This window comes from Mytilus trossulus, chromosome 2, assembly GCF_036588685.1.
Source record: "Mytilus trossulus isolate FHL-02 chromosome 2, PNRI_Mtr1.1.1.hap1, whole genome shotgun sequence".
NCBI classification, from domain to species: domain Eukaryota; kingdom Metazoa; phylum Mollusca; class Bivalvia; order Mytilida; family Mytilidae; genus Mytilus; species Mytilus trossulus.
In genome coordinates, this window is record NC_086374.1 from 16,288,167 (window position 1) to 16,308,819 (window position 20,653).

Here is a 20,653-nt window from a genome sequence, read left to right on the forward strand (position 1 = left end):
CTGTAATCCTCATACCACAGCAAACGGCCATTTAACCTTCTATAAACTTCCTCCATTGGACTAATCTGTAATCCTCATACCACAGCAAACGGCCATTTAACCTTCTATAAACTCCATCCATTGGACTAATCTGTATTATTAGTATCTTATTACAGCACTGTTGCAGATAAGACAGTAGTGTATCAAATAATAAAACAAATTAAAATTTAATATAAATATTTTATTACTTTTGGCTTCTAAAGTAAAGCCATATTTTAACATAGTATAATATTAGGTGGGAATTTTATACTTTGTATAGTACAAATGAATAATAATTTGAATATGAATCTGAATAGACATACGAAATTTTTTCCTGTACAATTTTTTGGAATGGCTGTATTACGAAATTTCTATTGAGAAAACTTCCAACCCAGATCTTCATTATTGCTTCTTGACCATTTGGCATTAGTACAGAACTGCAATTTTGTTCCTCATTTTATCTACTTCTTTTTGTGGTAAATAAGTAAGACACATAAATTATCTATCTATCTTCCAAAATTAGTTCAATATGTAAAATAGCATGTTTTTTAAAAAGGCCCCCAAAACTATGAATCTGAAATTGTGGTTAATACAAATATGTCTACTAGAAATATAAGAAAGGAAAACTTTAAAAAATTGAATTGAAATAAAAAAAGAGGAACAGGAAAGAAATGGAAAGATGACAAGGCATACTTAATGCCCCTCTATTTTAGGGAATATAAAACTTTACAAGTGTTGATGTTTTTTCATTGTCACTAAGCTTGTAACAGTTACAAATACAAAATGGTCAAGAAGAAAATAAACTACTCTAAACACTTGTTCTGTTAAATACTGGAGTATTATTCTGTATAAAATATATACTACACAATTACATAAAAATATCAACAAGGTATCACAGGTATTAATGTATGTAAGTCTTTTATAATTTATAACTATGTACAATTATCAATGTTATTCATGCAAATAAAACAAGATACAGTGGTCATATTTACCCTTGTTGAACCCCATAGAATTTTTATTTTTGTGTGCTAATAATATTTCTATGTTATGAGTTCCAACCTTTATTCAACAAAACATTGCACGTAAACAGCCTACTGGCCATGAAAACTAGAAGACAAATTATAGAAATTTATCAATTATACAAATATTTAGGAACATATTTCCTCTAAAATGGTACTTTTCTGCCATTGCCTCTCGTTGATTTCTACTGATAAATGCTTATAAGAATATTTAGCATCAACCTTTTGTCACATTCCAGAATACAAGGATAAACCCTGTTTAAATAGTTTTATAAATCATACTTGTAAACCTGGAGCTTTTTACCTAGACTGTTGTAGAGCAACAAAAATTTGTAGATTTATATCATTCTAATTATTAGTTTATAAAGATGTATCACAGTTACTTGTCGTCCCCAATTTTCCCTTTTTAATACACATATACAAGTATAAATGCTAACATTGTTAATAAAAATGATATGTTTCAAAAAGTTATGTTATCAAAATGTACAAGAATATTAAATGCTTAAATTTAATTATATTTCAAAATTTTTAAATATTCATTAGGTACTTTCAACTATCTTAATAATTTTATATCTATATAAGGATACCCAATAAAATATAAAAGATAATTTCCTATAGATTTCACTCTCTTAACAATACGATAGATGCACACTTTTGGTAACTGCACATGTCAGTTTTGAATCTTTCCCATTTAGTAACAATTGCCTTTCAGGTCCAAAATACTTGTGTTCCAATTGCTATAAAATCATTTTTGTAAATAATGAGTTTTGTTAAAATACCCAAAATGAAGAATATATGGAATATAAAACCCTTTCATTTACATGGGCTAACAAGGCATATTATCAAAATACTTCTGCTCTTCATATCAACACCAATACATTCTGAACCTAAATGTCATTCAAATGTCGTCAGTTTATGAATGGCTGGCCAGTCTATCACATTTTCTGACTTTGATTCAGCTGATCACACAAGGGACACAACTCTTGAAGAGAAGATAACTCTTGTGTTTCTTATAGCACCATTGAAGTTTTGTTAATCATTTGTTTGACAATTCAAGGTATTCCTGAATGCCAGTGGGTTTTGTTAACAGGCACCTGCAAAAGAAAAAAAAAAGAAATCAAATATCTAAAATAAACATATACAAGCTTGTGTCATGTGTGTGATGTATTTTTGATAAAATATATGCAAGTTTGTCCAGTGACAGTTTGTCTAAGTCACAAATTTGCACTATTAATGTCAGAGTATCTTGACCTTAAATATTTCCAAATTTGATGTACAAATACATTGAGTATGTGTTGTAAATAATTTGTCATTTCTGCTACCGGTATATGTATCACACTAGGTATATTTCTAAACTTTTCTGTTAATCAGTAATTATTGAATTCAAGTTGAATTTTGTTCTTGGAAACCTATTTAAACTGAATTGTACTTATTTTTTTCTTTCCTTTGCCACTATCATTTTAATTGACATGCAAATAACATGCTCATTCCATTTTATCCTTCAAGATTTGTCCTATTAAATCATCAGTTGTTGTCAGAATGAACTGAGACGAACTGAATTTCATTTTAATTAAAGTTTAAAATAAAATCACAACATACCTTTTTCATTGCAGTTCTTCCACCAAAGTTTTTAATAGCTATCATTAGTTCCTCTCGTGGGTCCAGTTTTGGTTCTATATATTTACGAGGTTTACTTTTAGATTTTGGTTTTGTTTGTTCGTTTGAGGAAGTAACCTCGACAACAGCTTTCCCATTTGGCAAGGCAGGGGCAACTGGAGGTGGAGGAGGAACAAATGTTTGTTTCACAGAAGTCGATTCAATAACTTGGTTGACATGATTCCCTATATCAACTGATATTTGTTTTTGTGATGATTTGTCCTGCGACGAAAGATTATTTTGTGATGACTGGTCCACCATACTACCTTGCTGTTGTTGTGATGATAAAGCTTCCATACTCTGTTGCATTTGTTGAATCATCTGTTGCTGAAGTTGAATTTGTGACTGTAATTGTTGTTGGAATTGTTTGGTGGTTTCATCAGAAGGAATTGCCTGACTTGATGATAGTAATCTTTTGTTATCTTCTAGTTGTACCTTCCACATTGAGAACTGTTGTTGTAATTGTTTATATTGAGTGGCTAGTACCTCCTGATGGTCTATACTTGTATCATGTTCAGCCTCAACACCAGAGTCATTGACAGACTTTTCCAAGTTGCTGCTTACTGAAGTTTTTCTATCAGATGAATCCTCTTCCTGTTTCGTAGAATTTGAATTCACAGAAAATACAATTTCTGTTCTTGAAACTACAATGTCATCTTTTATATTGTCTTCACTTTTATTGTCTTCTATGGAACTGTCTAAAGTTGCCCTAACCGCTGGGAGATTAATCATAGAAATTGATTTCTCTTCTAAAACATGTTCCATTTCCCCTTCAGAATTTGGAGAAAAGCTAAGTTCAGAACATTTTGTTTTCACTTCCCCCTTATGTCCCCTCACAGAACCTGCTTCAGTGATGATAAAGCCATCATCCATTTCCAGATTATGTCCCTTAGTTGGGGTTATAAATACATTATCATTATTAATGGCAAAGTTAGATTTGATTTCATCGAGTGTTGCTACAGTGTGACGTTTATCTGGAGTACTTTGATATGTTGGTTTGGGTTTTGGTTGAATCTTTTTCTTTTTTCTCATTAATGAGAAATCCACTTTACTCAGGTCATCAAATGTCAAAACAAACTCTTCCTTAGGTTTTGGTTTTTCTGGTTCTTTAGGAATAATTTTTTCTTCTTGAATGATTTGAGGAACTTTTGCAACTTCCTGTATTTTGTCTGGTTTTGTTTGTAATTCTTCTATTTTGACCTCTGGTTTCTGGTTGGTTACATATGAAATTTCTGTATGTTCCTTTTCAACTTCAGTTTCTGCAATTTCTGGTTCTGAAAATGGATAAATGATTTCATATGTTTCTGTTATAACAACCTCTTCTTCTTCCTCCTCCTCCTGTTCATGCTGAACCTCTTTGATTTCTTCCTTAAACTCGACCTCATCAGGAGCTTCCATTCCAGACTGGAATTCTGGGGGAACAGTGTTTATTTTGAAATCATAGGTAATTTCAGCAACTTCTCTGTCTGAGTTTCGTATATTTTGGATTTTATCCTTTTCACTTTGATTTGATTCTGTGGGAGGAATATTATCCATATCGTCTGAATCCTCCTGGGTATCTTTTGAGAAAATATAAACAGCATCATCGGCTACTGCTTCATTTGAAATTACATCCTCTTCAAAATCATCTACAGCCTTCTTGCTACCATCGACAGTCATTTCTGTCATTTTCTCCACAAACTGTGCCATCTCGGTTTTATATTCAGGGGTTTCTACAAAGAAAGGAAATAATAGCGTGATGAGTGTTTGTTCATAATGTACAAAATTCTATCCTCATCTGTAAAATCTAAGATATATAAGTCCATCAGATTAAGAGGTTAATTAATTTAACATTAAACTTATTTTGGCAATAACCATTTTTAAGGTGAGGTGATATTGTGGGTTTTTTTTATGCATTTTTTTGCAGAATATATATTCTTCAAAAAAAATCAAATGAAAACAGAGGACCCTTATTTCAGGTCCAGTGAAAATCGGGAAAGCATTGTATTTACACTTTGTTCAGTATATTATCAGCTATTCAGGGACTGTTAAAGAAAGGTCAATAATTCCTTTGTAGGCTTTATTCAATATCTAAAAGTACGTTAAACCAAAACACTAAGAAATACCTTTACTACAAAGAAACTCTTTTGCTCAAGACTGGTTGTGATAAAGCTAAAAATGCATGCTATGGTACACAATTTTACCTTACATTTCATGCCATGCCTTAACAATTTAAGGTTTTTTTTTAATGGTTACAGAAGTTATCTTTATAATTTTTTTCCGTCACCACAACATTGCTTCTATGTAAAACTAGATTGAAAAAAATCAGATTTTAATATCTGAAATTTTGGGATACAGAACTGTTTGGTTTCTTCTCATTTGTCTTCTCTCAAAGATAATACTACTACCAGACAACAAAACAAAGCATAGTCAATGATGCATGGAATCCAGGTCATAAGGATCAAACAAAGCATAGTCAATGATGCATGGAATCTAGGTCATAATGATCTACTTGCAAATATCTATCTCTACACAATTTAACATGATTCATATTTTTACAGTCAAGTTGATAGTTTATTTCATATAAACTTCAATCAACTATGAAATGTAGTTTACAATGACCATTTTTATACTGAATGCTGTCTTACACCTCAAAATACACAACTACACAGTTTTTTATCACACTATTACATTTAGTTATGAGCTTTTGTTACTGTGATATGAACTCAGATGTTAATGAATTAAATAAAGTGTGAAAGGCATAGTCTCACTATTAAAATTGATATGAAGTCAGACAAAAAACTTAACCAGAGACAATTAAGCATGAACTACAGATTTTGCTAGGATGTTGACTTATTTCCTAAAAATACTTACGTTTAATCAGTATTTATTAATGAAAAAATACAAGATATATACTACAATGTTACATAAAGTTCAAATATCGAATTCGGACGCAAGTTTGGAAAAACTTTTATAAATCCGTCTCCCATTAAAAATACTTCGATTAGTTCTTTATTAAGTAGATTTGATTTTGTGTTGGAGATGGTTTACTTCTCACTTCATAAAAAAGTGTATAGTTTTGTAAGTATTAAGGATGAAGATTTGTAGAATAAGATTAGCTTTTATTCAAATTTAAACTCTAAAGAAAGTTATATTTAACATTCTTTGGGCTTTTGTGAATAAGAGGTAAAATTAGAGTAAAGACAAAGCATTACATTGAAGCAATGAAAAAGCAACCAGAAGATAACAAAATGTTACCATACTTAATCATTAATCAAATGTTTTATCCTCAAACAGTATCAATATTATGTTTCTCACAAAATTATAGTGTGTTAATGTGTTACAAACGTAATTAGATTATAGAGATGATGTCCTTGTTAAAGTACTAACTTTATCTACAAGAGATCTTCCTGGTTCAGGTAGTAGTAAGATGTTCTTATAAATTAATAAAACATCTTCATACTGACTTCCTGCTGCTTTAAGCATAAACAGAAATCAAAACAAATTTTAAAGTGTTGTCTCCCTTCTTAATATTTTGGTACAATCATAATATTATAATGATACCGACAATATTTTTGTATTTCATTATCCAAGAATTGATTGATTCCGAAGTTCATTTCACTTAAACTTTCTTTTTATCATTTCAGTTTGTAGAAATACTTTTACAAATGGTAAAACTAACAGTATGAAAATATCTATGTTATCTCTCTTTATAATGTCAATGTTTCTTATCAAGTTTGTAGTTTTAAGGAAAAATCCTATCAAATTTGCAATCTTCTTGAAATCTTCAGCATATTGAAGTTAAGAAGTATTATGTAGATGTAGATGTGTAAAAAATGTTTTACACTTTTACCCTTATAGACAAGAACCCTTTGTAAGTCAATCTCTGTTGATAAAATGTACACAAGGACACCATTATTTGCTGAATTAAAAAATACAAGCCAGACAAATTAAAAAAAAAAAAAGAAAGAAAGTTTCTTGTGTTAGCATGATGAGGCACTATTATGAGATGGTCACACATGGTATCCCATAATACCTTGTTCTGCCCGCATCACTTCCTCTTGGCAAACAGCTATTGTTCGTTCAAAATCCATGCTAACATCGTCAACGGTATTAACAGAACTGATACTGGTATGACTCTCAGCTCGGCTATGCACTGTTAGGACAAGGTAAAATAGAGGATACACATGGATTACACAAGCTTAGAACATGCATGCAATCTCAACATCTGTGCATTTAACATCAACACTAATTCAACAAGGAGTTATTGGTTGGGATTTTGTTTTTGTTTGCCAATTTGAAATCTTCCCTCAATTTTTTCAATAAAATTCAGATTTGTCATACATTAAAAATTTCCTGATTCATTTTCATAAAATTTAGTCACATGTTGGCAAAAAAATAATCTTTCATGTGTCAGTTAAAACAGGGTAGAGATAATGCACAGATCTTGATTTAATTAGAACAAAGACATGGAGGTTCGACACAAGACAAATATATACTGTAATAAATATTTTATAAGTTCTGTATACAGCTATATGATTCTTAAATTTTAATTTGTAATCCTCATTAAGTTTTTTTTTTCTTTGAATAATTGATATATACTTTAATCTAAAAAAGAAGGTGCCTATTCAATCAAAGATTTCATCATTTTTTTTTACTTTCTAATCAGACATCTATCTAAATTAGGGATTAATGTGCAGTCTTATTTTTTTCAAAAAATATTTAACTAAATCACTGATTTATTTTTAGCAAATCAAACAAACATCACGAGCAGATGTGTTTGAAAATATTCTGATCTTCTAAATGTCTGTGCATATGAACTGCAACTTAAGATGGAATCCGCAAAGATAAAAAAGTTATATAATAATTTAGTAAAATGTAAAAAAAAGTCTTTAATCTAAGTGCATGTAACTTGAGATCAACATAAATTTTAAGCATAAGAGGTTCAATATTTTGGCAGTATCATGCAAATAAATTAAAAAGTGCAAATAAAATGTGCAGTAAAAACAGAAATAAGGCTGAGTTTTAACATCTAAGGCATAAAGTAAAGCTTAAAAATTGAGTAATCATGAAATGCATTTTTATTTTATGAGAAAAAAGGCAATTTATAAGCAGAAAAAACAGTAAAGAAAATTTAAAGTTATTGAGTTAGTAAGAGATCATGGTCAATAGGTCTGAGAATTTAGGTTCTTATATAAATTCTAACAGCTGGCAAGATTTTATATCTAATTTTTTTATGCTGCAAAAATTTCAATTCATTTATCGTTCATGTTTCAGATCTTCAAATATCAATTTTCTTTATCAAAATTATTTAGTTTGATGGAAATTTTTCACCAAATAAAAAATTTACTTCTCAATAAAACAAGATTTATTATTAATATCTAGGTTTATTCTAAGGGTTCATCATTTAATGCAACAAAAATTGATATGTACTGACAGTGTATGTCTTATATTTTGCTGCCATTATTTGGGTTTCAAGCAACCGATTTATGAATAGGTAGTACAGAAAACAGAAAAGGTTGCAATGTACTAATGCTTTCAAATGTGCAACACACACATGGAGATCACAACAATAATCCTACCATTATCTTCCCAGTAAATAAAACTGTCCAATCCTTCACATAAAAATAGTATAAGAAATGTTGATACCATACATGAAATATTGTGTTGTAAGGGGAATAACTCTAACTTATCAACAATCAGTTCATTACAGCTATCACGAATAACAATATAATGTATAAGCTGGCAAGAGAAAACAAGTATGCCTTAACCTACAGTAGAAGGTCAAAGAAAAATCAAACCTTGCTCTTATAATTGCTTTCTTATTTTTAAATAACATTTATGGTTAGATTTCTGTATTTACTCATACATAAAGGTACCTGTTTTTCTAAATTAACGTGAAAATGGTTATGTTAGTCTTTAATTTGCAGAGGAGGATTACAATTATATGGTTTTGACTATAGGTGTGATGCATATTAATACTAAATATTCCTGTAGAACAGTTATAACTATTGGTATAGTGTATGGTAGATGGAATGGTTACAACTAAATGGCCTATAGATTGGATGGTTACAGCTACATGGCCTATAGATGGGATGGTTATAACTACATGGCCTATAGATGGGATGGTTATTACTATATGGTCTGAACAAACAAGCAGTAATTAAATACTTACTACTGACAGGAGAATCTGTAGAACTTCTGGTGCTTACTGGACCATACGAGTTACTGTCATCACTTGTCTCCACACCAACATCCACAGTGTCCACCCGACCATTAATTATCATGTTATAATCCACAGGTTCAGAATCATCTGGAGGTGGTTCTAAAGGTGGAGGCGGAGCTATAAAAGCACATGGTCTAGGTAGATGGGATGTTGAATCCACATCAATGTCCTCGCTGTGGATTGAAGAATTTTCCACCATCATCATTCCCTCACCGCTCGTATCTTGGTCGTCCAAATCCTGGTCCAAGCTATCGAGGACTGCATTTATTGCAACATCGTCGTCTTCTAAAAATATAAATTTACCAGTCAGATCAGTTTAAATGATTTTGGACCAATTCTTTTCATATTGTTTAACTAATTTTATAATTGAGTCAACAAATGATGTGCATAGTTAAGTTCTGTTGTTTTTATGATTATATCCAACCTGTATTATTGGCAGTAACAATTATCCTATATTAGCAGTTGTCAGTGACTTAAATGAAAATAAAGGAAATGATATAAAAAGTATAATATTATAAGATGATGGAGCACATTTTAAAAGAAGTCTTGATGTAGATTTCCTTGGTCAGATTGACCTAAATGCAAAAACATAATGTTGATCATATAATAAATCCATGAAAAGTCAAGGTCAGTTATTTTATACAAAACGGGCATGTACCACTACATTTTTTGTATTAAGCATTCAAGTATCGGGGCCTTTTATAGCTGACTATGTGGTATGGGCTTTGCTCATTGTTGAAGGCCGTACGGTGACCTATAGTTGTTAATGTTTGTGTCATTTTTGGTCTTTTGTGGATAGTTGTCTCATTGGCAATCATACCACATCTTCTTTTTTATATATTCATCCTGCTAACATGTTTAGGGGAGGGAAGAGTTAGGATCCCTCTAACATGTTTAACCCCCCCATATTCTGTATGTAGGTGCCTGTCCTAAGTCAGGAGCCTGTATTTCAGTAGTTGTCGTTTGTTGATGTGTTACATATTTGTTTTTGGTTCATTTTTGTACATAAATTAGGCTGTTAATTTTAGATTTCTCGTTTGAATTGTTTTACATTTGTCATTTAGGGGCCTTTAATAGCTGACTATACGGTATGTGCTTTGCTCATTGTTGAAGGCCTAACAATGACCTATAGTTGTTAATTTATGCGTCATTTAGGCTCTTGTGGAGAGTTGTCTCATTGGCAATTATACACCACCTTTTTTACAGCTGACTTTTTCTTAGGTAATTTATCTACTGAACCAAGGGAGAAAAACATAATGTAACTACAGAAAGTCTTTCAACCATGAAAATAAGGTCATAACCAACTACCATATGGATGTCTGACGAAAAACTTCAGCAAATAAGCTTCCTATGTATAAAATATCGCTTACAATGTAACTAGCTCATTTGCCTACTGTAATAGCATGCATTGAGTGTGTTTATATTGCTTGTAATAAAGAGGTCATCAGAAATTCCCGTCGTTACACACAATAGTATAGTTTTATTATATATATATTCTAGCTAAGGTCATTCGTCTAATCTGAATATCATATTTCTACATAGTCATAGGGATACCTATTAAAGCAGATAATATTTCAAATTTTGTAAAGCTAAGAAAGGATTATGTCCCTTTGGTAAAGTATTCTTAGACTTAATGTAAATATTAACAATGTTAAGGACATTAGCATATCAAATAACACAAGCATAAATATATCCAGCTTCTCTCTGTGTTTAATGTATTATAAAAATTTCTGAACCTCACACCATTCTGTTATATAAATTATTATCATTCATGCAATACATTTTGTCATCCTCCATTTTCAACCGTCCTCTCACGATGTTCTTTTCTAAAGTGTCAAACTTTTTTCCAGAGAAGGCAAAATAAAAACACAACCATCTACGAATGATTGCACAATCTGGTTTACAGAAATAAAAAGTACTTGATAAACCAGTGCTACTTACTTTTCTTTGTTTTTGGAGCAGGTGCAGTGGAGGAAATAGAAGTTTTTACAGGAGGCTGAGGTGGAGGACCTAAAGATGGAAATGATTGGAAAATCACAGCAAACACTACAAGCTCTGTATTATTGACTAGCATTACTAACAGCTTAGCATGGAGTGCATGATTCTCACTAAAGATATAAGTTCTATATAGATTTTTAACCAGAAATTTTGCCATACACCAAAAAAGAAACAGTATGTTAATTTATTTTTCAGTTATGGAATCAGAAAATTAATGTATAAGCAGTGAGAATCATACAATACTTTCACAGTGTTTTCCCTAGAGGGTTTATGTATTGTATGTGCCATGCATTAATTTAGACCCCCATCCTTCAAAATTTCTGACCTTATCCCCCATTCTTCAAACTTAACACACATCCTAGGGAAAACACTGTTTTATTCATACGCAAGTCTATCATTCACGTTTTTTTAAAACCATTATCACATACACTTTTCAGAATTAAATGCCAATTATACTATAATAATTTCGCTCCGCATTTTTGCCAGAATACTTTCAAATGCAATTCCTTTAATATGTTTAATATGAAAAAAAAGTCATGTATAAATGATAGACTTGGTTACACAAAGTTATACAATCCTCTGTCCAAATCACACTCTGTGTAATACTAAACCATAATGTAAAGGAGGAGGTATGATAAGAATTATTATTTGGCACTGAAACATTTTTGTGAAATGGAAAAAAACAGTAAAATTCTTTGATCTTTCAAATTTTGTCCCAATTATTCTAACATGCAATGGACTGTAGTCATCATTATAGTTCAGAAAATGTGTGTGTGATATCAATCTTATTGTAAAGATATATAATTCATATTAAAAGATTTGTTATAGTTTTTAGTTCCTTTAATAAGAGCAAGGATGCAAAACATAATCTTATCATACCTTCTTTACCTTAGACCACCACACATGAAAGTTAAAACTTTAATTGTGTGAACTAGAGCACTGTATCTAGATACAGCATGCTATGAAGTGTTATGACATGTTTGAAACCCTACCCGCTCAGCCCTCCCCTAAATTTGATGTTTTTAAAAACAAATAACAAGTATCACCAAAAATATAAGACAAAGATTAATAAGTTATATAGAAAATTTAATTTATTAATGTAAAAAAAAAAAAAAAAATTATTAGTACAATGTGTTTTGTAGAAATGGCTCCAAGTGTGCCAGTATGATACATTTTCCCATAAAATTCAAAATTCCTGAAGAATGCTTTCTCATTGGTCAATATTTGTAATTTCCTCAAATCAAACAAACAATCTCTGTTATTATAATTTGGAACCTACAACCTAGCCATAGCCTTAACTAGATAACATTTGATTACAGGGTTTTATAAGACAATATAATGCAACCCAGTGTGTCTATAACTTTTTCTTGTCTCAATAGATATTGTTTCTGTGTATACATGTATATGTCTCTGGTAATCTCCAGTCAGGGTAAAAATTTATGAATCAAATGTGCCTGTAGACAAATTCAAAAATGATTTTTGTGTAGAACATTTTGTGATTTGTGGAGATGATGCAATGATTGGATGATAAATGACAATAGAATGCCATTCTTTTGAATATTGTTGTTACTATCATCTGATCAAGCAATCAGGATGATAAAGATGAGGTTTTTACTGATGTACAGTAAATGCAGAAATTTTAAGTGAAATTATTATTGCAAAATTTGGTTGAACAATAAATACAAATGCAAAGTTAATCATTGCAATTTCAGAAAATGCAGTATACAATAATTCTATCAAATTTAAATTGAGTTTTTATCCCACTGGAATTTTGCAATAATAAAATACGTTTTTGAATTTACTGTATTTTCTACACAAAGGGAAACAACTCTAGCAACTATTCAACCACACAAAGACATGATTTTTACCAGGTGGAGGAGGGGGGGCCTTTTTCTTTTTGCCCGTTCTATCCAGAGAACTAGACCTAGGTGTTGAGGATGGCACTGCCTTTTTCTTTGTTCTCTCTAATGGTAAAGTTTGACTTGAACCAATTTCACCATCAATGTCTTTTCTCCGTGATGAAGAAGGAGATATATCCCTTACGCCACTATCACCATTTAACAGACCACCACTGTCTAGAGATGCTGTATCTACATTTAATTCTACTTCCAAATGTTCATCAATTCGTGGACCATCAGGTGATTCTGCACCACTTAATGTTAATTCATGATATCCACTTGAATCAGAACTATTCCGTGAGTGGTATTTATTAGAAATATTTTCAGTTCGTTGTCTAATTTCACTGATTTCCTGTTTTGATTTGACATGTTTTTCCATTTTTTGTTTTTCCACACTAACTTCCACTTGAACAGTATTTTGAACACTTTGAGCTTGTGGGGGTGGTGGTGCCCTCCTCTTTTTACGAGGAGGAGCAACAACTTTGTCACTTTCTGCCTTTAATGCAGTCATTGATTTAGACTTTGAACTAGCATTTTGACTGTTATTTAATCCTGATAGATCTAATGGTGGCACTGTCATTTTGGCATCTGAAATTTTGTCTAAATTTGAAGTAGATACTGCATACATTGTTTTTGGTCTAGCACCTGGATTTCTATTTGACTGTTCTGGTGGAGTATCCTGAGATGTAGATCGTATAGGTTTTTCTCTGAGAGGAACTGGTTGCTCCACATATGCATCTCTTTGAACACTTTGCTGGAATGGAAATATCAAAACAATATATAGCAGAAAACTCATCACACCGTCTATGTACATTTTGCAATTTTTTCCCTTAACATGGCATATTCTTACAAGTTTACAAGTTACATATTCTGGTATCATAAATCTCTTATCCCAATTTTGCAATTTGTCAATAAACAAAATATTAATGAACATGGTGAAGATAGATTCTGTCACACAAATGATACATCAATTTAGCCATTGTAACAACTGATAGGCAGGTAAACAGATTTTCAATTAATCATCATAAAAATAACACTTGTGTTAAAGAGTTAAAAATTAGGATCAATCTGGAAACTCTGAATGTACTTTTTGCTGGCTTTAGTCCATCAACTGCAGCTGTTTACATGGGCTAAACTACCATTGTATACAAATTTCATCAACGTGTTTAAAGCTACAACTTTGAATAAATATATATAAATGGAAAATTAGAAACCTTTGACTAACATCCCAACATGATAAATTTCATCAGTATGAAACAGTCCATCAATCTGACCAGCACAAAAGGATGAGCCCTGGTTTCAAAGCCCTGGATAAAAAAAATGTGCTAGGGTCAAAAAGGGAAAATCATTCTATACACAATGCCTCAAAATCCATGAACCAGGAAAAATACTACAGTAACATACTGACTTACCACAGAAAACTTTTTACTGTTGTCTTTTTTAAGAAAGGAGAAGAAACCTTTCTTTTTCTTTGTTTCTCCGGCTGAAGGCATGTAAGAAAGGTTCTGTTCTGTTCTCTGATTCCCAGATAGATTTGGCATAGACATGGCACTATTTACAGTTCCTGTAAAAGATATAAAGTTATTTTACTTAATTATATGTACATACTTAAGATAAATTAAGTAAAATATAAGTTCTGAGTTGTGTCCCTTTGAAGTCTAGCCCCTTTTACCTGACCTTATTCCTTCAATCGGTCATTTTATTTCTCATTAAATCAATACATCAGTGAACCGTTCTAATCCATGCCTTACAAGTTGTTTTGAAAGTTTTATTAAACTATTAGAGAATTAACATACTGTATACAAGCAGTAAGCATGGTATGAAAGCATACAATTTTCTTTTTCAAGTCATTCTTCATAAAACGTTGAGATTTCATTATGTCCTACTTTTTCTAACCACACCATTTAATCTTTTCATTTCTATATATACTATTTCTTTAGAAAATATAAAAACATTTTACAGAGAAGAGGTTTATACAGTATAGCAAATATTTAATACCCAACCAACCAAAACATAATTATCACAGGATCAAAATACAGTATATATTTCATTTATATATCTCCGTAGAGGTACTTAATCATCTTATGATAATATTTGATTTTTTCAATTTTGTACTCAAATTCAGTATTTACATCAGGTCTGACACAAATGACTTTTTTTCTACTGACCAGGACTAAGGATGTACAACCTACAACGTTTTGCATGATGTCAAACATTAAAATGTTCTTAACAAGAAAAATGGAATTTGGACAGAAAATGTGTGATCCTTCAAAATCTTAAGAGTCTCTTAAACATTATAAGAGCCTTTCAAAGGGTTACATTTAATATAATGGGGACAAAAAATTTTGTTTATACCTTTGGTTTACAGAAGGAAGCCCAAAATTACAAGCTTGTGATTTAGGTTTATTATTTACTGTCATAAGACCTGAAATAATTCCCCTTGTGACTCAGAGAAAACTGTTAGTTCTGTTTTGGAAACTAAGCCAAACCAAAAACCAGTAATGATTCATTGAAATTTCCATGTCCTAAATGTCACAATGTAGAGTGCTCTAATTCTGAACCAGCTCAAAATAGTGTGCATTGTCCTGACCAGTATACTTGACCATGAATTAATCTGATTAAAAGTGCACCCCAGTACTCTTTTAATGCATATCTATTTAATATTATACCTACTTACCAGCGAAAAAGTAATTTATAAACGTTCCTCTGTGAAAGTCTATTTAAAAGTGTCAGTACATACTTGAATCAAATCAAAATTGTCATGCATGATAAATTTGAAGTCTTGAGTCGCTGACAATTTAACTACTTATTTAATGTAAGCAAAATTGTATTCTAAAATTTCATTCATGCCCCTTATTATAACACACAATGATAATTTTGTTTTGGATAATTGCAAACATAAAAAATAGATTTGTACTGTGAGAATATTTTCTTGAATGGAAAGGGTTAATCATTATGGCTGGTTTTGCTCCCAAAAAAGCTCGCTCAAGTTGAACTTGAAAAAATACTATACATTGAGTATACCTGTACTTATCATTTCTTAATGAAGCAATATCTTTTTGAAACTTTTCCTGAATTTATGAAAATGGTAATTGTTTAGTATTAATTTGTGATCTTTTCACAATGATAAAGAATAAGCAGAAAAATTCTACATCTGAAGCTAAAACAGTTCAGATTTTAATAACTTTATTTGCCAGTGAATAGTTATTAATAAAGTTTTAGCACCATATATATTTGACTAAAGAAGCAGGATCCAGGAGTAAGGCCAAGAAAATAATAATGGAAGTACTATTGGTTACAATTTTAAAACTGTTTTTTTTTTATATATAAATTGAAAATAACATCTTTTGGAAAATACTGACTACAATCTTAATTTATCTATCCTAATGTATTTCTGTTGTTTATAAATATCTTTGGGACATTGTAATTTTGTTAATCAAGTATAATGCAAAAAACACCAGATGACTAATGTTTTGTCACCTAACTTCTTACCAGAGGTTTGTATATATTGAGAAGTTGAAACAGACACAATGCCGAATGGATTTAGTTTTAGATCAGCTTTAAAAGTGCCCCATAACTTTAATTTTAAGAAAAGTAAATAGAAATTGAGTGATGGGTTAATGGAAGTCTTTCAGATAAATGTATTTTTTTCTTTCAGCACAAGAACAAATAACTTTTCAACATTTCATATTCCGTCAAAAAGATGTTTTTGTTTGTGACACTTTTGAAGGGATTTACACATGTTCCCGATATATTAAAAAGTACGCCATAGCTTTTCTGAACAAATGAGACAGTATAAATTAAATATCTATTGACACAATTAGGGTAGGTGATTTTTTAACGAGTTGTTTCATTCATATAGGCTCTCAGTATATGGGCAAACATAATTATCATTTTTTTATCATTTCTTTTGTTTTTGTTTCAATGCAAATTTACTTTCCTACTAGTAAAGTGCATGTATGATCTTCTCACAAAAACTTATTTAGTATAAACCAATCTATAAAATGGCAGGAACACTATACAAGACCTCAACACTTAATAACCTGGTTGATAGTTTAACTGGGTGACAAATTATTAGTTTTTGTCCTCTAATTTTTCAATGAATTTAGAATGAATGGGTTTTTTACAGGGAAGGACAAGTGATTATAAATCAAACAACTTATATCAGTATAATTTCTGAAGAACATGATATTGGATATCTAATATTGTTAAAAATGTCTTTAGTTCAAAGATTTGGTTTATTTACTTATGATATTTTTTAAGTTCAAAATCTTTGTATATCTTTAGTATGTTGCATTATAATAGTAATCTCGTATGCATACAATGCTGGATTTAAGAATGTCCTGATAAGGCCATCATAATGAAAGATTGCATGATTTCAATTTGATAATTATACTCATAAAATTAAGTCTTCAGTTCTTTTAACTATTAGAAGCTCATAAGAAATTCAGTAAAAACAAATATACACATTTATACTCTTACTACTCAATGTTTCGGGCCTTTCGTATAATTCATATAACAACTGATCAGTGATGAAAAGGATATATGTAGTCATCAAAATAAGAAGATGGGGTATGATTGTCAACGAGAAAACACTACACAATAGACCAAATGACACGGTAATTAATGACTATAGAGAAACTTATAGCCTAATTATTTATAAAACAAAAAACAAATGTGTTACAAATACAGCAACAAACGGCATCCACTGAATTACAGGCTCCTGACTTGGAACAAGCACATACAGAATGTGGCAGGGTTAAACTTGTTTGAAGCCCCCCCTCCCCCTGACCTGGGACATTGGTGTAACTGCACAACATAAGGACAGTTTATATTTAATTTACCTGCACCAGTCATGTTTATTTCCTGTGATTTCAGATCTCCTACAGTCAACTTCATATCCAGATTGTTATGGGGATCAGAAGGGAGTTGAAATGTGTAACGAAAAGGGTCTAGATTTTTCTCTGAGCATATCTGTTGTCGTATAACTTCTAGTTGTGTATTAGGACTGATGCGTAGTACTTTCTTCTGATTCTGAGGTAGATTGACTGTAAATCTCTTTGTCATCTGCAAAATAAGGATAGGAAGATTAATACAAGTTGTATAGCTATATAATAATATCATTAAAATAATTCAAATATCATGTGATAATTCCTGCTATTGCACACATTGCCATATACTCAATTTTGTTATAAAAAAATACAGTTTCTAGTTTTGTACATGTATAAATCTTGGTTGATGGTGCTTTTTTTGTTTGAACTGTTGCACATTTTGTTATGATGGGGACATCTACAGCTTGCTTTGCAGTGTGGGTTTTGCTCATTATTGAAGGCTGTAAGGTGACCTATGGTTGCTTTCATCCATGTTATTAGGTGGATATCTATAGTTGTCTCATTTTATATAATACTTTTATCACTTTGAAATTTCTGTGACAGTGCTATACCCTGAATGTTTATAATACTCATGATTTTTATTATTCATAGAAATACACATTGCAGTTCATAGCTTGTAAAATGTTTTGCTTTAAAAAATCCTAAAAACCTTAGCCATCATCATTGTACGATTCCACAACTAAGAATTTTAGTGTTGCTGAGAAAATATAAAACTATCATTTACCGTTGAGATATATTGTGAAAAACAACCTCATCTTAAGAGATAACATTACTGGGTCCTTCTCTAAACAATGTGTCATATGACATTCCATAGTAACATAGCATAAAAGAAGCAGTTCCTTTCTGCTAATCACCAGCTACACCTTGTTAATATGTAGTGTCCTATGTGAGTTATGACTTATAGATATGGCGTCATGTCACTTGTTACGAGTACAAATGTATCCCCAATGAAATGTTGCCATGTACTTAAACTTGTGTGTTGTCTAGAAATATGCTTCCTTGTTGTGAACAAAAAATATAGTATATCAGTAATTAATGGTGGTACAATTTTATAAACAGCAAAACATGTCATTCCATTGCATACTTCAAACCATTCACAAACAGTGAAACTAAAATTGAGAATGAAAATGGGGAATGATTCAAAGAGACAACAACCCGACCAAAGAGCAGAAAACAACTGAAGGCCACTATTAATGGGTCTACAGCGAGAAAATCCCACCCAAGGAGGCCTGTCCCAGCTGAAAAGTATAGTGCTTGTATATAGTGGTACTGTGTAACTATTTGTCACATAATTCACATAAAGAGCTTGCATACTAGAAACACAATTCTACATTAAATATTGGTAATTGTTTCTTGATATTGATGTGCATGCTATTGAAATTGTTCAATTATTGACCAAAAATATTAGCAAACAGAAGTTTGGAATATCATGTTCCACACCAAATATATCTTGCATCCACAAAATGTTGGCCAAATATTTGTTTAGAGACATTTAACACATTCACCATTATATACTAGTAGAAGATTGTGTACATAATGATTGTTTATACAACTGATTAAAAAATAAATTGTTTTTAATCATTAGTATCAATAAAGTCAAAACAATACAGGTAGTTCTGTAACTTGTGAAACTTATAGAACAAATTTGTGTCACAATACAGGTAATGATCAATTCTTTATTGATACAATCTTAGATTTCAGAAGAGATTTGACAATAGTATCCACTTACTAAGGGGGCAATCAGAACAGTATGACGATGATATAATGATAGATTTATGTTTGATGAAAAGTGGCAAATAGTACATGCACATTATTGATTATTGCTGGCTAAATGTAACTTTTGGTATGGTAACCAAAAAAGCAAGATGTGTCTTTAGTACACGGATGTCCCACTCACACTATCATTTTCTATGTTCAGTGAAACATGAAATTGGGGTCAAAACTCTAATTTAGCATTCCAATTAGAGAGATCATATCACAGGGAACAATTTTGTGTACAGTGTTTTGAGTTGAATGGACTTCAAATTCATCAAAACTACCTTGACCAATAACTTTTACCCGAAGCAGGAAAGACTGACAAATGAACTACTAGTAATGGACGAAAAAAAGGATGCACAGACCAAAAATCATATTGCCCCTTGGTGAGGCATAAAAATGTCAGCCCTTTGAAACAAAACAAGTATAAGTGGTACAAAGACTAAAAAGATTTAGTGATGCAACATCAAAAATGAGGTTACTCAACTTCTCTGGTCCATACCAAGCTTAAACTTTCATAACATTTGTACAATTCAAAAAGAGTTAAATATCCTTGAGATACCGGTACTATAAATTGTATTTTTTTTAATTCCAATGCATTAATAAATCAGAGCCTGAACCAACAGCCCTCCGTTATATTCATTTATATGATGTAGAATGATCAGAGCCTGAACCAACAGTCCTCCGTTATATTCATTTATATGATTTAGAATGTTAACAACTTATAAATATTTATCAGTATTACATAAGTCAAGTGAGTTATAATATTTATAAAGGAAATTCCATTTTATAACTTTGTCAAGAGTAGTCATTCATCAGTTAAGATTACAAGTTTCAAGATTCACTACCCTAGTCTATCTTAATAAGACCAATCAGTATAAACAGATCAAGAACAATTGATATAAGTAGAGAACTTCAATGGCAAGAACCCTTATAAATCTGTGACTTCCTTGTACTGTTATAGTCTTAATGTATTGGATACATGCAAATGCAACACTTCCTTTATAAAGAAAAAAATATACATGTACAAAATGTATATGTATACAAGTACATGTTATAAATTATATAGTGTAAATGCTTGCTATTTATTTAAGATGGAGTTGATCTGTAGGTGTCCAATTAATTGGTCATTTTCTAATAGCTGTAACTGAACTTCAAACACACAAACATTCTATCAAACTGAAACACTAAATTTATAAGTAACTGCACAGT

The 20,653-nt window shown here is 31.1% G+C and overlaps 1 protein-coding gene across 15 annotated transcripts in view; it reads right to left on the reverse strand.

The window, feature by feature from the left end:
* Positions 1–205: 205 nt before the first annotated feature.
* LOC134706602 (cordon-bleu protein-like 1) overlaps positions 206–20,653 on the reverse strand; it is a 69,366-nt gene continuing 48,918 nt past the window's right edge. For 12 of the 15 annotated variants that reach the window (XM_063565683.1, XM_063565680.1, XM_063565682.1 and 9 more), the window contains 9 exons: positions 17,639–17,861; positions 14,207–14,358; positions 12,765–13,548; positions 10,840–10,908; positions 8,848–9,183; positions 8,255–8,287; positions 6,709–6,828; positions 2,637–4,405; positions 206–2,131 (listed from right to left, as the gene is read on the reverse strand). In XM_063565683.1, coding sequence (XP_063421753.1) covers positions 2,090–2,131; positions 2,637–4,405; positions 6,709–6,828; positions 8,255–8,287; positions 8,848–9,183; positions 10,840–10,908; positions 12,765–13,548; positions 14,207–14,358; positions 17,639–17,861 — 3,528 coding nt within the window. In that variant the 3' untranslated portion in view covers positions 206–2,089. The remainder of the gene's footprint in view (positions 2,132–2,636; positions 4,406–6,708; positions 6,829–8,254; positions 8,288–8,847; positions 9,184–10,839; positions 10,909–12,764; positions 13,549–14,206; positions 14,359–17,638; positions 17,862–20,653) is intronic. The other 3 variants (XM_063565687.1, XM_063565685.1, XM_063565688.1) reach the window with 3 other exon arrangements.